The 17,097-nt window shown below is 44.6% G+C and overlaps 1 protein-coding gene across 1 annotated transcript in view; it reads right to left on the bottom strand.

Moving 5' to 3' along the window:
• Tub (TUB bipartite transcription factor) overlaps window positions 1-17,097 on the bottom strand; it is a 111,645-nt gene extending 94,548 nt beyond the window's left edge. Inside the window, exon 1 of the mRNA XM_045145905.1 lies at window positions 16,974-17,097. Coding sequence (XP_045001840.1) covers window positions 16,974-17,029 — 56 coding nt within the window. The 5' untranslated portion in view covers window positions 17,030-17,097. The remainder of the gene's footprint in view (window positions 1-16,973) is intronic.

Below are 17,097 nucleotides of genomic sequence, written 5' to 3'. Positions count from 1 at the left end.
TGCTGTGATTCACCTGAAGATGTCTTCCTCTGGGGGCAAAAGCATGTGTAGCCGGGTCCCCAAAGCCCACACACTTCCACATAAACCCAACCGAGAGTTTTCTGTGTTCCTCTGTGAATCAGACACCAGGACACCTGCCCAAAGCCGCACAGGGAGGCTGGCTGGGAGCGTGTGCCCGCATCACAGCGGGGTTACTGCGTCTGCAGGGAAGTCCCTACTCGTCACGATGGAGAGAAAATGAGCCAGAGGTTCTCACCGACTCTGTGCATCCGACTTACTCTACCCAGTCCAGTGTGCTTGGTCCTGTCCTGAAAAGTGAACACATCAGAAGGGCCTGGAGAGAGAGCTACAGTAAAGTGCTTTCCTTGCAAGCATGAGCATCTGTGTTCAATCCTAAAATCCACATGAAAAAGAAAAAGAAGAAGAAGGAGGAGGAGGAGAAGAAGAAGAAAAAGAAAAAGATTTAGGCATGATAGTGTGTGCTAGAAATTCCAGGGCTGGGGAGGGGGAGACATGCAAATCCCTGGGGCTTGCTAGCCTCACAGTCTAGCCTAATTGCAAGCTCCAGGTCAATGAAAGACTGTATGTATGTATGTATGTGTGTGTGTATATATACACACACACACACACATATATATATATATATATATATATATATATATATATATATATACACATACATACATATATATATATATACACATACATACATACATACATACACACACACACACACATACATACATACATACATATATCTAGGCCCCACTTTGACTTTTTTTTTTATCATTTTGAAGTAGAGTCTCCTTTTAGCCCAGGCTGACCTGGAATTCACTATGTAGTCTTAGCGTGGCCTCGAGCTCACTGCAATTCTCCTCTGCCTCCAGAGTGCTGGGATTAAAGGTATGTGCCACTACATCCAACTTGAAGTTGTTTGATCTTTGTTTCTTTTCTTTTTACAAGTAGAAGCTATGTTCTCAAAAATGTATTAAGATGTGATTTTTAAAAAATCGAATGGCTTTTCAAGGTAGGATCTCAGTCTATCTCAGGCTGACCTGGAATTCATTATGTAGTCTCAGGGTGGCCTTGAACTCACGGTGACCCTCCTACCTCTGCCTCCTAAATGCTGGGATTAAAGGTGTGAGCCACCATGCCAGGCTAATTTTTAAAATATTTTTATTATTTGCAAGCAGAGAGAGAAGAGAAGAGGAGACAGAATGGGCACATTGGGGCCTCCAGCTGCGGCGAATGAACTCCAGATGCATGCACCTCTGTGCACCTGGCTTTAAGTGGGTACTGGGGAATTTAACTCAGGTCATTAGGCTTTGCAGGAAAACACCTTAGTTGCTAAGCCATCTCTCCAGCCCAAGATATGATTTTTATAATCAGAAAAGCAATAAGGATTTCCTCTTACTGGCTTGTGCTTACATAGTAAGAGATGGAATTATGATGTGAACCCAGGTCTAATGCCTAGATTTAAGCTCTAAAGCCTTTTATGACATCTCAGTGATCCAGCCTCTTGGGAGTCTCTTTTGTCCCTAGGAATGTGGCGTGGCATGCTCCCTTTGCTGCCCTCCTGTGCAGAACCCAATACAAAGACATGCAGCTACAGCAATTAAAACAGTGCAATAATGGCTTAAGGGAATATAAATAGAGCAGAATTGAGAGCTCAGAAATAAACTTCTACATCAAGGGTAGATCAGTTTTAGACAAGGGTGCCGGGCCGATTCAGCAGGAGAAGTTAGTCTCACCAGCTAGTGGTCCTGGGACAAATGGGTTTCCATGTGTGAAAGAATGAAGTTTGGAGCTTCACTTCCTAACATAAACAAAAAAAAAAAAAAAAAAAAAAAAACAGATCACTGATCTATAGAAAAACTCTAAAACCCCAAACAGAAGAAAAGAGGGATATCTTTATGACCTTTGAGTTGGCAATAGCTTCTTACGTGTACCACCACAAGCATAGGGAATAAAGAAAAAAAATAAACAAAATGGACTTCATCAAAATTGAAATCTATTATACTTCAATTGACTTTATCAAGAAAGCGACAACCTACAGAGTAGAATAAAATATTTGCAAATTATGCATCTTTTAAGAGCTTAATATTCAAAATATACAAATAAATCCCTATAACTTAACAATAACAAAACAACAACTTGACATAAAAATAGACAAAGGGGCTGGAGAGATGGCTCAGCAGTTGAGGTGCTAGCTTGAAAGCCTAATGACCTGGGTTTGATTCGCCAGCCCCCATGTAAAGCCAGATGCACAAAGTGGTGCATGCCTCTGGAGCTTGTTTGCAGTGGCTAGAGGCCCTGAGTGCCTGTTCTTTATCTCTCTTTCTGGAAAAAAAAATGGGCAAAATATTTTGATGGATACTTCTTCAAGACATACAAATGGAGATAAGTATAATAAATGATGTCACTACTTATTTTCATTTGTTACTTAGAAGCACAAATCTGAACCACAAAGGGACACACTTCATACCTAGTAGGATGGTGACAGAAGCTGAGAGGCATCTGGGGAGAAATGGAACCCCTGCACATTGCTGGTGGTACAGCCGCAGTAGGATACAATTCTGTGGTTTCTTAAAAAAAAAAAAAAGTTAAGCCAGGCATGGTGGGGCATGCCTATCATCTCAGCACTTGGGAGGCAGAAGTAGGAGCATTGCCATGAGTTCGAGGCCACCCTGAGACTACATAGTGAATTCCAGGTCAGCCTGAGTGAGAACCTACCTCAAAAACCAACAACAACAATAAAAGCTGAGGGGCTGCGGTGATGGCTCAGTGGGAGAGAGCTAGCCATGCAAGCGTGAGGGCCTGAGAGGGCCTGAGTCTGACTACCAGCATCCATGGAAAAATCTGGGCACGGCTACACATGCCTGTCACTCCAGCCCTGGGAGGGGCAGATATACGAAAATCACTGGAGCTCACTAGTCAGCCAGTCTGATTGATAAATAAATAAATAAATAAATAAATAAATAAATAAATAAATGGCAGCTCCAGAGTTTTAGAGAAACAATGCAGACGGGCAATAGAAGAGGATGCCTGACATTCTCCTCACACGCTGTGCGTGAACACACCACATAGACTAATACACATGCATGTGGCAGTTTGATTCAGGTGTCCCCCATAAACTTGGATGTTCTGAATGCCAGGTTCCCAGCTGATAGAGATTTGGGAATTAACGCCTCCTGGAGGGAAGGTATTGTTGGGCACAGGTGTATGGTAGTTATAGCAGTTTCCCCTTGCCAGTGTTTGGCACACTCTCCTGTTGCTGTTGTCCACCTGATGTTGGCCAGAGGGTGATGTCCACCCTCTACTCATGCCATCATTTTCCCTGTCATCAGGGAGCTTCCCCCTTGAGCCTGTAAGCCAAAATAAACCTCTTTTTCCCACAAGCTGCTGTTGGTTGGGTGATTTCTACCAGCAATGTGAACTGGACTGCAACAGTAAAGTGATACCGAGGAGTGGGATTGCTGCTAGACACCTGACTGTGTGGCTTTGGCCTTTTGGAGCTGATTTTCAAGATGAATGTGGAAGGATTTGAAACCTTGGCCCAAGAGTTGCCTTGCAGTGCTGTAAGTACAGCTTAATGGACTATTCTGGTCAGAGCTGAAAGACCTGAATGCAGTAAGAACTATGGACTGTGAGGTTTGGCTTATGAGGGTGAGAAAGTGCTTTGCTTGGATCTGGCTAGAGGCAGTTTGTGTGAAAAGCTTGCTGTTATGCCTGTGTCCTGAGAAGTTGTGCAGGGTTGCTTTACATAGAAAGGAACTTGTGTGAGCAGAGGGATATGACAGAGAAAGAAAAATCTTTGGGTGAACTGCTGCCCATTCAGCTGCAATTGAGAGATTACAACCTTTGAGATAGATTGGGCCACTTGACCTGCGCTGGGGCAACAGGAAGAATGTAGACTCTTTTGAAGGGGCCTGAGTGCTCAAGGAGTGTCCTGTTCTTCAAAGTCAGCTTTATTCCCCCCTGGATTAATAAATTGGCACCCCACCTAGTATTATGGAGTATAAGAACTTCAGGAAAGAGAGGGTCACTGAGTTTTCAACATAGTCTTGTGTTTCGGAAATGGCTATGGGCAGTGTGAAACATGTTTGCTGGTTGCCTGCATGGAGACCTCATAAGACCATGAGGATGAGCCGTGGATTGTAGTGGAGACCCCATGGAGATGCCGGGACCACGAGATGCCTGCTAAGGAGAGCTACTTGCCGGATGAAGTTTTCCAGGACTGTGAGTAGCCTAGCTGGAGGGACCAAATTGGAACCCCAGAGACTTGTTGCTGGTTAGAATTACTTATTGGGCTTGGAGATTTGTCACTGGCTAGAGTTGTTGGACTTGGAGCTACAGAATTTGATATTTGTCCTGTTTAAATCTTGTACTGGTTAAATATTTCTTTGCTTTGCCCAATGCCATCTTTTGCAATGTGTTTATTCTGTGCCATTATGGGTTTCTTTGGGGGATTTTTTGGTATTATGGCTCAGTTAAAAGATCTTAGACTATGGGGATGTTTTAATATCATTGGGATTGATATAAACTATGGGGACTTTGAAAGTTGGACTGAATGCATTTTATTTTACATCATGCATGGCCATCAGTTTATGGGGACCAGGGGTAGAATGTGGTGGTTTGATTCAGGTGTCCCCTATAAACTTGGGTATTCTGAATGCTAGGTTTCCAGCTGATAGAGATTTGGGAAATAACGCCTCCTGGAGGGAGTGTATTGTTAGGTACAGTCTTGTGGGCATTATAGCCAGTTTCCCCTTGCCAGTGTTTGGCACACACTCCTGGTGCTGTTGTCTACCTGATGTTGGCCAGGGGGAGATGCTCACCCTCTGCTCATGCCATCATTTTCCCTGCCATCATGGAGCTTTCCCCTCGAGCCTGTAAGGCAAAATAAACCTCTTTTTTTCCCCAAACTGCTCTTGATGAGGTGATTTCTACCAGCAATGTGTACCTGACTGCAACAACTCATGCAAAAAAAAAAAAAAAAAAAAAAGCATAGACTCAACATGATCGAGCAATTCTGCTCCTCGATATGAACCCAAAGACCCAGAGCAGACTCAGGTACATGAGCAACAGTGTTCACAGGGCAGGTCCAGAGCGGCCAGACGAACGGAGTGACTCAAGGCCTGCCCACTGGGGGATGGATAAACAGGGTGGTCTATGTACACAATGAAATATTATTCAATCAAGAAAAAAATGAAGATTTTATAATTGGTATAACAAGGGTGAACCTTGAAAATCTAGCTAAGTGAAAGAGGCAGACACACAAGGAAAAATACTATATTATTTCATTTACATGAAATAGAAGAGGCAAAACCATAGAAATAGAAAATAGACTAGAGGTTAGGGGAGAACGATAATGAGAATGAGGAAAATATTTTAGAAATAATGATAATGATTACATCGATGAACATAGCTGATGCCACTGAATTGTACTCTGAGAAACCATCAAAAATGCTACTTGTCACAATTGAAGCTTCCTGGCTATGTTGCTGCACATAGCGACAGATCATTGGAAGTTGAAATTTTATAAAAGACTACTTATAATAATATCATCTAGAAACATGCAATGCTTAAGGATAAATCTTACAAAAGAGTTAAGACCTATATACTAAAAGTTGTAAAATACATCTAAGAGAAATTTCAGTGATCTAAATAAACAGATATATATGTTCATGGATCAGATGGGCTGATATTAGGATGTCAACTCTCCCTATACTAAACTATGGAGTCAATAATATCTCACCCAAAATCCAAGCAGACTAATTTTTTATTGCCTTGGTTGAATTTAAAGCTCATTATCAGCCGGGTATGGTGGTACACACCTTTGATCCCTGGGAGGCAGGGGTAGGAGGATCACCAAGAGTTCAAAGCCACCCTGAGACAACATAGTGAATTCTAGGTCAGCATGGGCTAGAGTGAGACTTTACCTTAAGAAGCCAAAAAAGGAAGGAAAAGGACCTGCAACAGTCAAAACAACTTTGAAAAAGAACCAAGTTGAAGGTCATAAACTATTGGACATTAATATTTATTCTGGAGCTATGGAAACTGATATAGTATATTATCCATATCCACAAAGACAAACCGATCAATGGAACAGATTAGACATAAAGATAACTTCTGTCCTCCCTCCCTTCCTCTTTCCCTTTGCTTACTTTCTTTTGAGGTCAGGTTCTCTCTGTGTTGTCTAGGCTGGCCTTAATGACTGAGTTAAAGTGACCTTCTGGTTGCGAACAGGCTTATGCCACCACATTCAGTCTTGATTGTCAACACAGGCTCAAAGTGGCAAAATGAAAAGTCTTTTCAAGAAGTACTGGAGGAGCTGGGCGTGGTGGCACATGCCTTTAATCCCAGCACTTGGGAGACAGAAATAGGAGGATTGCTGTGAGTTTGAGGCCACCCTGAGACTCCATAGTGAATTCTATGTCAGCCTGGGCCAGAGACCCTACTTCAGAAAACCAAAAAAGAAAAAAAAAAAAAGAGGTACTGGAGGGGAGATGGCTCAGTGGTTATGTCACTTGCCTGTAAAGCCTAATGACAGGGGTTCAATTCCCAGCACTTTACTTCCCCAGTGCCTGTGTAAAGCCAGATGCGCAAAGTGGCAGGTGTGTCTGGAGTTCATCTGTAGCAGCCAGAGGCCCTGGCATGCCCATTCATTTCTCATTCTCTCTCCCTCCTTGCAAATAAATAAGTAAAAACATTAAAAAAAAAAGAGGTGCTGAGACAACTTTTATTTCTGAATGAAAATACCCTATGAGCCAAGCATGATGGTATATGCCTGTAATACTAGAGCTTGACAAGCAGAGGCAGGAAGAAGGGTTACCAAAAGTTCAAGGCCAGTCTGGTCTACATGGTGACTTCTAGGTTAGCTAGAGCTACATAGTGAGACCCAGTCTCTAAAAACAAAACAAGGGGCTGGAGAGACGACTTAGCGGTTAAGGCGTTTGCCTCCAAAGCCAAAGGATCATGGTTTGATTTTTTTTTTCACACAAGGGGGCACATGCATCTAGAATTCATTTGCAGTGGTTAAAGGCCCTGGCGCACCCATTCTCTCTCTCTCTCTCTCCCCCTTCTTTCTCTCAAATAAATAAATAAATAAATATAATATAAATTAAAAACAAAACACAACAATAAGAACAATAACAACAAAACTATAGAACAAGTGAACTCCAAATGTAGCATAGAGTGCCTGCCCAGCATGTACCAGCCCTGGGTTCAATCCCCAACACCAAAATAAAATTTAAAACAATTAACAAAGCATAGACCTAAATTTAAACATAAAAAGACAAGAGAGGAGGCGGCAGCAGAATATTAGTGCTGCTCTCACTGTTGGCCAAAGAGCTTCTCTTTGGAAGTAGCTGTGGGTAGTGAGGAGATTCAACGCTCTTCCAAGTGCTGAGAACAAGCAGCTGTTGAGAGCTCTCTCTCGTGCTCTCCAAAGCTCAGGGAACAATGTGGAACGGGGAACAGAAAGAACCTGGGGGCTGCAAGGTGAGGAGGAATACTCTGGGGCACTGTCCTCCAGGCATGAAGTGATTGGTGCATTCATAACTTCATAGTAGATGTTGTTACTGTCACGAGACCTGCACCATATGTAGTACATCAACATTTGGTAGAGAGTGGAGGAGGACAAAAAGAGAGAGACATCAAAATAGGAGTGCCTGAACAGAGGAGTGGGTTCGGTGGGATGGGATGGGACAAGCAGGGCCAGAGAAGCTAATGGAAGGAGGTCATGATCAAATTAGAGCACGTTCGTGCATTGAAACTTTGCCGGGCGTGGCGGTGCATGTTTTTAACTCTAACACTCAGGAGGCTGAGGTGGGGGGATCATCATGAGTTCAAAGCGAGCCTAAGTTACAGAGTGACTTCTAGGTCAGTCTGGGATAGAGTGAGACCTTGCCTCAAAACAAACAAAGTTCTTGCTTTTATTCGTTTGCAAGGAGAGAGAGAAGGGAAGGGAAGGGAAGGGAAGGGAAGGGAAGGGAAGGGAAGGGAAGGGAAGGGAAGGGAAGGGAAGGGAAGGGAAGGGAAGGGAAGGGAAGGGAAGGGAAGGGAAGGGAAGGGAAGAGGAGGGACAGATGTGCTACTTTGTGCATTTGGCTTTATATAGGTACTGGGGAAATTGAATCTGGGTGGTTAGGCTTTACAGGCAAGTGCTGTAACTGCTGAGCCATTTCTCCAGCCCCACTTTAAAAAAAATACTTTTTGTTTACTTTTTTATTTATTTGAGAGCGACAGACAGAGAAAGAGGCAGATAGAGAGAGAGAGAGAAAGAATGGGCACATCAGGGTCTCCAGCCACTGCAAATGAACTCCAGACACGTGCGACCCCTTGTGCATCTGGCTAACGTGGGTCCTGGGGAATTGAGCCTTGAACTGGGGTCCTTAGACTTCACAGGCAAGCGCTTAACTGCTAAGCCATCTTTCCAGCCCCACACTTTGTTTTTAATCATACAAAAGTTGTGTTGACTGTGGTTTTGCTTGCCATAGTGTCCATGGAAGACTTCGTGTCTGTGAACTGTGGTCCAAACTGAAGCTGGCTGGCACGGCGATTGATTCTGCCACTTTTAGTTAGGAGTGATTCCTTAAATACAACACCAAAAGCACAATGCATCCATAGTAGAGCAAACTGATAAACTAGATTTCATCCATAGGAGAAACTTTCTGCTCTAGAAACAAAGCAACGAGGCTCAGAGAAAACACTAGAAGTTATATGTCTAACCAAGTACACGAATTCAGCAGGTGTGGTGGAACTTTGCCGTCTCCCAGCACTTAACACATGGAGGTAGTGAGATCAGGAATTGGAGACAAGCTTTAGCTACACAGCAAGTCTATGGCCAGCCTGAGAGGGTTACCTGAGAGCCTGTCTACACACACACACACACACACACACACACACACACACACACACACTGGAAAAGGGGACATACATCCAGAATATCAAAGGTACTATATAACCCCAACAAGGTAACAATCCAATTTGAAAACAGGGAACAGACACTCGGCCCCCAAAGACATACAGATGGCAAATAAACACAGGAAAAGATGCCTAATGTCATCTGTCAATACAGAGATGCAAAATCATAATGACATACCCTCATGTACCTATTAGAATGGCTAACATTAAAGACTGCCTGGGTCAGCTGTCCCTAGGATGTGGAGGAACTGGAACTCCCATGCACTGCTCATGAGAATGTCCAGTGGTGCATCTGCTTTGGAAAGGTCAAGCAGTTTTCTTAAAAAGTTAACTGTAGGGACTGGAGAGATGGCTTAGTGGTTAAGGCACTTGCCTGAGAAGCCTAAGGACCCAGGTTTGATTCCCAGAAACTACATAAGCCCATTGCACATGCATCTGGAGTTCATTTGCAAAGTGGCTAGAGGCCCTGGTGCACCCATTCTCTCTCTGTGTCTAATAAATAAAAATAAAGTACTTACTATTAAAAAATTTTAAAGTAAAACATACACTTGCCATATGGGTGCAGCTATTTCACTGTTAACTACTTGCCCAAGAAAAATAAAAACATATAGGCATGCATAGACTTACTCTCTTTTTTTTTCGAGTTAGGATTTCACTCTAGCCTGGGCTGACCTAGAATTCACTATGTACTCTCAGGGTGGCCTTGAACTCACAGCAATCCTCCTACCTCTGCCTCCTGAGTGCTGGGATTAAAGGTGTGTGCCACCACACCTGGCGACTTATTCTTGAAAGCTTTATTTTGTTAAATATATTTTATTTAATTATTTGAGAGAAAGAGGCAGAGAAGGAGGGAGAGAGAATGGGCACACCAGGGCCACCAGCCACTGCAAATGAACTCCAGATGCATGCGCCCCCTTGTGCATCTGGCTTACTTGGGTCCTGGAGAATCAAACCGGGATCCTTTGGCTTTGCAGACAAATGCCTTAACTGCTAAGCCATCTCTCCAGCCCTCAAAAGCTTTATTTTTAATACTCCAAAACTAAATAAAATCAATCCAAATGTCTACCAAAGGGTTACTAGATAGAACTGTTATACCCATATAATGAAATCCTGCTTAGCAGGAAAAAGAAATGATCTATTGATTCATGCAGCAAGGAAGAACATCAGATAATGATACTGGACTGCAGAGACAGCTCAAAGGTTAAGTACACTTCCAGTGAAAACATGAGGGCCTGAGACAACATGAATTCAAATATCCAGGCCCCACATTAATGGCTGGGCATGGCCTCATATATCTGTAACCCTCGTTTCAAAGGGGAGCAGAGACCAGGAAGTTCATGAAAAACACAACAAAAAACTCTGGGATCAGTAAAAGACTCCAGCTCAAATGAGAACAGGCAGAAGAGTGATGGACTGGGACACTGGAATTTCCACTCAGCCACTGCAGGTGAATGCACCCTGACACAGGCGAGTGCACAGGGCACCTCAAGGGCATGTACATGTGCATACGCAACACCTCCCCACGTGTACCATATTACATGCATAAGCAAAAAAAGAGAAAGATGCTATGTAAAAGTTATCAAGCTATGTGAAAGAAGCCAAGTGAAGCAAGGGTACATACCATTTATACAACTTCTATGACATGCAAACAGACCAAATCAGCATTTTTCCAAGGATGGGTGTGGGGTTCAGCAGTTGGGGCAGAAACAGGAAGGAAGTATTACCAAGAGGAGCAAAGATCCACTGGCCAACACACTAGCCACATTCTTACATCAAAATCTTTTCACTTGCTTGCTGCTCTTTCCCTGGGACATTCTTCTCTGTTAGTCACATAATACATTCCTTTGCTTTTTCATGTAGTGGCTGACACACCACATCAGTTCCTATGACCACGGTACACTCTGGCGCAACCCGCCCCTCTCCAGCTCCTCCGTGCAGTCAAACTCTGCCCTCTGCTTTGTAAATTAAAGTGAATGACTGTGGGAACAGAAATTAATTGATTCCTCTGCAGGTAATTGGGCAATAGCCAAAAATTGAAACTTAACAACCTTTCTTCATGGAGTTTGTGCTTATCAAGTGATTGGACATGAGGGAAAGATGTTATACAAACAAGGATGCTTTTCATAACAAATATTTACAATAGCAAAATAATTGGAAACAAAAAAGTCTCACAGGGACTGACTAGAGTAGAGTGGAAGTATGTGAAATTAGAGGTAACTTCAGATAGTGTCTGATGTGGCCCATTTCCTGAGGAGCAAGCCGGGTCAGTGCTTAGAATCTGGGAGTGTGGATACAAGGATCACATAGAGAAGGGTTCCAGCCAGGCCTGCTAGCACTGGCCAATAACCCAGGAGGCTGAGGCAGGAGAAGCAAAAGTTCAGGGTCTACTTGAAATATATAGTGAGTTCAAAGCCAGCCAAGGCAACTTAGCGAGACCCTATATCAAGAAAACTTAGAGAGAGAGAGAAAGAAAGAAAGCTGGGGGTTAGTTTAGTGGTAGAATGTCTGCCTACCATATGCGAAGCCCTAGGCTCATGCTCTCACACTGCAAACAAGCAATCTTGAGATTGATGAAGGTTTTGAAGAACTGTTATGGGCAACAGGAGAGAAGTCAGCTATGGAAAAATAAAAATATGGCTGGAGAGATGGCTTAGCAGTTAAGGTGCTTTCCTGAAAAGCCAAAGGATCTTGATTTGATTCCCCAGGACCCACATAAGCTGGATGCACAAGGGGAACATGCATCTGGAGTTCGTTTGCAGTGGCTGGAGGCCCTGGTGTGCCCATTCTTTCTATCTGCCCCCCTCTCTCTCTAATAAATAAATAAATAAATAACTATTTATAAAAATATCATTAAAAAATAAAATAAAATAAAAATAGAATGACACACAACAGATGATGTAGATGACTCAGGTAAGATGAAGACTATAAACATGATGAAAATCTGCATAGCTGTGTCATTTCTATGATGGTGTCCTCATGTCATGGGGAGAACATGAATCTGTGCAGGGCTGGAGTTAGTAAGGGAATGAAAATGACAATGAGGGCCGGGCGTGGTGGCGCACACCTTTAATCCTTTAATCAGGAGGCAGAGGTAGGAGGATTGCCATGAGTTCAAGGCCACCCTGAGAATACATAGTGAATTCCAGGTCAGCTTGGGCTACAGGGAGACTCTACCTTGAAAAATAAAAAAAAATAAATAAAAAAGAAAGAAAGAAAGAAAGAAAGAAAGAAAGAAAGAAAGAAAGAAAGAAAATGACAATGAGGGACTTGAATAATCCACCATGTCATCCAGGCTGAGAAAAAAAGGAGGCCAGGGAAAGATCAGCAGACCAGGAAAACACAGAGATGAAGGCCCCAGAGGAACCTGTGGTGAGGCAGGAGCAGCGCAGACGTGAGGGGCCTTGAGGTCAGAGTATGGGATATGACTGGGTAAGAGGTCGGAAATGAAGCAAGTCTAGGTGTCAACATAGGAATTTATCATGTGAATAGGTGGAGGGAAGTCTCTAGAATGGGAAGACCCAGAAATGATCAGTGAGAAGCCCTCGTTTGATCACTGACATCTCTTAGGAAATGTCTAGAGCTTGAATGGAGACAAAATGGCTAACTGAATGCTAAGCTGTTGAAAAACCAATGGAGTTGCTGATGGTTTCATTGTACCAGTCATTTTACACACGTTGCCTCACTTTACCTCCCTAAAAACTGGTGGGGCCAGGCACAGTAACTTCTGCCTTTAATCACAGAGGCCAAGGTAGGAGGATCACTGTGAGTTTGAGGCCACCCTGAGACTACATAGTGGATTCTAGGTCAGTTTAGGCCAGAGAGACCCTACCCTAAAAAAAAAAAAAAAAAAAAGAGAGAGAGAGAGAGAGAGAGCAAGAAGAACATACAGGTGAAATGACTAGATGGAGAACACATGCCAATTGGTGAAAGGATGCTAGGGAACACAGAGTTAGTGAAAGAAGAATGTTATATATACAAGGATTGAAGGCATGAAGTTCTTTATGAAATGCATGGAGGGGGTGAAGTCTGAGAATAGAATGGAATGGGATAGAATGAAAGACAGAAAATCTTTGGCATAAATTCATTATGGACAGTGGGGACCAAAAGAGTCAATCATTTTTTTTTTAATTTAACTTAAAAAAAAAAACACATAGATGGCACAATGTGGTTAAGTATAGCATGGTCCTACATGGTGTGAACCTCTCCCTTCAAGAGGCCAACCTTCTTCTCTTTTCTCTTGAATGTGGGCTGGCATTTTGACTTACTGTGATCAATACAGTGTGGTACAGCAGTAGCCTCAAGTACCAAAGCTAGGCCTCAAGAGGTCTTGCATCTTTTCTCACTGAGAACTCCTTTGTCACCATAGAAACAAACCTGACAGAGCATCTGGAGAGAGGTCCAGGTGTTCTGGCCCTGTCAGCAGAGACATCAGATAGAGGAGCAAATCCAGCTCAGGAATGCTGATTCCAATGCCTGACCCAGACCACAAGAACTGTTCACTGAGTCCAGATCAACTGAATCTTGAGCTAACAGTGCCTGTTGTTAAGTCTGGGAGTGTTTTGTTACACAGTGACATATAACTGATGCATGTATGACCCCAGAAGCAAAGGGCAAACGGCTTAAATAAGCACAATGCAAAGATGTTAACTTGGATGGGGACTTGAAGAAGAGTGGTCTCCCAGGTTCAAAGGTGTGGTGGAGACAGATGCCAGAGAACAGGTTTGGCAAGTAACAGCTATTTACGTGGTAACTTGTAGTGGTGGGGGCGGGGAAGCAGAATCATAAGATTTCACTCAATGTGTCTGTACCCTATACATATGTTGCTTGTATAATTTTTTGATATTTATTTATTTATTTGACAGAGAAAGGGGGGGGGGGAAGAGACAGTGAGCATGCCAGGGCTTCTAGCTACTGCAAACGAACTCCAGACACGTGTGCCCCCTTGTGCATCTGGCTAATGTGGGTCCTGGGGAATCAAACCTGGGTCCTTTGGCTTTGCAGGCAACCATGTTAACTTCTAAGCTATTTCTCCAGCCCTTGTATAATATTTTTAATGGCTTTATTGAGGTGTGATTTTTTATTTCAACTTTAAAAATATTTTTATGTTATCTTATTTGTGGGGGGGGGCGCACACAGATATGGGCAAGCCAGGACCTCCAGCCACTGCAGATGAACTGCAGACGCATGCGTCACCTTGTGTATCTGTCTTATGTGGGTCCTGGGGAATCAAACCTGGATCGTTTCGCTTTGCAGGCAAGCGCTTTAACCTCTAAGCTATTTCTCCAGCCTGAGGCATGACTTTTTTAGTTCAGGTTTTTGATGTGTGTGCACGTGCACATGTGCATGTGTGTGGATGCCAGAGGCCAAACTCAAATGCCATGACTCAGGCACCATCTGTCTTTGTGTTTTGTTTTTCAGACAGTTTCTTTCACTGCCCTGGAACTTGTCAAGTAGGCTAGATTGGCTGGCTAGAGAGCCTGAGGGCTTCACCTGTGGCTGCCTCCCCAGCCCTCCATGGCTATGTTTTAAAAATCAAGTGTTAGCCGGGCATGGTAGTGCACGCCTTTCATCTCAGCACTCAGGAGGCAGAGGTAGGAGTATCACTGTGAGTTCAAGGCCAGTCTGAGACTCCATAGCGAATTCCAGGTCAGTCTGGTCCAGAGTGAGACCCTACGCCAGGAAAAAAAAAATGTTAGCTAGAAAATGGAGGTGAGTGGTGTAGACCTGGCTTATAAGGACAGCCAAGCCAGCTGCGTCAACCCTGGGAAGTTTTGCACAGACACTCAGTTCAGGGTTCTAATATCCTGATTCAGTTAGTTTGAACATGGACCAAGGAAGTCTTTTTCTTTGCAAAACTGCCTGGGTATTGAGATGAGAAAAAAAAAAAAAAAGAGTTCTCAGGATAGAACTCCAGCAAATGTTTTCCTCCAAAGAGGAGAACAATAAATTTTAAATTGAGTTTCTGAAAATGGTGGTTCCTAGAGACATTTACAACATGTCCTAATAAAACTGCATCCCAAACAGCATGTTATACCCTTGATTTTATTATTATTTAAAAAAATTTTTGATTTTATTTTATTTTTTGTTTGGTCTCATTCTAGCCCAGGCTGATCTGGAATTCACTATGTAGTCTCAGGGTGGCCTTGAACTGATGGAGATCCTCCTACTTCTGCCTCCCGACTGCTGGGATTAAAGGTGTGCACCACCACACTGGGCTTACCCTTGATATTTAATGACCTTAATGCTTGATACTTCCCCAGTCTGCAGATGAACAGACTGAGGTCCAGAAAAGAGGAAGTCCTTGGTCTATGGTAAGTTAGATAGAGTCGGGTCTTGAACTTGGTTTAAGTTCAGTGTCTGCTTTTGTTTGTGCAGGGAAAAATTAGTTATTGAGAACTAGCTTAATTTTAAGTTTTTCTCTCATATGTGCTTAGGCATTTGACATAGGCTGGCACTCACTTCTACAACATTCTAGACGGTAAGCTCATCTGGGGGAGGATTTATGTCCTGTTATCTTCTTATCTCCAGGGCCCAGCACTCAGTTTGCGCTCCATACACGTTGAATAGATACATAAACGTATGATTTGCGATATGAAGTAAGCTGGTATGTTTTGTTATTTGAGTTTAATATTATGACCATTTTTGAGTTCTTCCCTGGACAGGACTCTGCTTTTCAGAATGGCAAGCTCACTGGGCTGGAGGGCGGGGGCACTGCAGAGAGCTCATCTGTGGACTCTTTGAAGGCTTGCTAAGGAAAGAGAATCAGCGGGCCCTTGCAGGCAGATACTTTTCCCCAGAGGCGGCAGTGAACGCAGAGAAAGATGTGGGCCCGGAGTAGCCATCATGAGGAGACTGGAGACCCCTGCACAGGTCTGTAGACCACCACCCAGTAAAGAGAGAAGGTGACCGTGGAGGAGAGAAATGTGCTCAATGGGAGGTGAGATCTAGGGAGAGTGAAGAAAAATCCTCCGGAATTAGCCTTGAGAAGGAGGGACCCAGTTCTTCTGAATCTTGGAAAACAAGCATAGGGATGCATTCGGCTTCTCAGAGAGAAGGGAAGAAGGCAGAGATGGATTGTCCAGCTACTAAACTTTCTTTTCCAGTTTTGACCATTTAAAGCCACCAAGCAGAGATTTAACTCCAGAATTCTAAAGATCCCCATCGGGTTTGAACTTAAAAACAAACAAACCAAAAAACCCTACTATCAGCATGATTTCCTTTGAAATAAAAGGTTGCCATTTAACACACCCCAAAAGACAGAACGGATATAATCTTCTCAGAATAAATCTCCTTTGCTTTATGGACATCTCAATTCTCTTGTCCTGATTTTTTCCCCATTTCTCCAGGGAGGATGATTTCTTCCTCCAGGACGAATGCGTGGGGAGCTCGGCTCCAATCCGCCCACGCCAGCAGCCGCTTTTCATCCCCGTGGAGCCGGCGCGCAGCCTGGCCACCCTGCGGGCACCCGGGGCCACCTCTGCTATCCGGCCTCGGGCCGCAATCGCGCCCGGCCGAGCAGGCACCTACTCGCAGGTCAGGGGCAGCGAGCCGGGCACTCCACCCCCGGGGGCCAACAACCCTCGTCCCCGGGCGATGTCCAGCCGGGTACACACACCGACCGTGCGGGGTGGGGCGCGGCCTGGCTCTGGGGCGCCCCTCCTTGCGCCACCCCTCCCTGCCGCCCCACCTGCCAAGGGTTCTGTGACCATTGCTACCCACGGGACAAGCGGGCTCGGGGAGGGGGGTATGTGGCAGCTCGCGTGTCTCAGTGCCCACGTGCCCTCCTCCGACAGCTCTGGCCCGCAGGTGTGAGGACACCTTCGCCGGAGCATCCTAGCGATTGGCGAAGCCCTGGGTACCCAAATTCCCAGATAACTTGGGGGACCAAGTGACCCCAGGAGTCCACAGCCCTGGTGGCCCAGGGTGCTCGCACTCGCTTCCACCCTCCGAGGCCGCGGCGCCCGCAGCATCGCGAGCGTCAGTGGCGCCCACGCGGAGCCACCCGGAGGGCCCTGGGGTGCCCATCACCCGTGCGCGCACCCTACCTATCGTAGCTCCAGCGGCTGTAGGACAGGGTCCGATGGCTGCTGACTCCCTCCATAGCCGCCTCGGCACTGGGCTCTCACCGGCTCACTTGCTCGCTGCCCGTGGGGCTGGGGCTGGGGCTGG

Source organism: Jaculus jaculus, chromosome 3 (genome assembly GCF_020740685.1).
Source record: "Jaculus jaculus isolate mJacJac1 chromosome 3, mJacJac1.mat.Y.cur, whole genome shotgun sequence".
NCBI classification, from domain to species: Eukaryota; Metazoa; Chordata; class Mammalia; order Rodentia; family Dipodidae; genus Jaculus; species Jaculus jaculus.
This window is presented reverse-complemented; position numbering and strand designations above follow the sequence as displayed.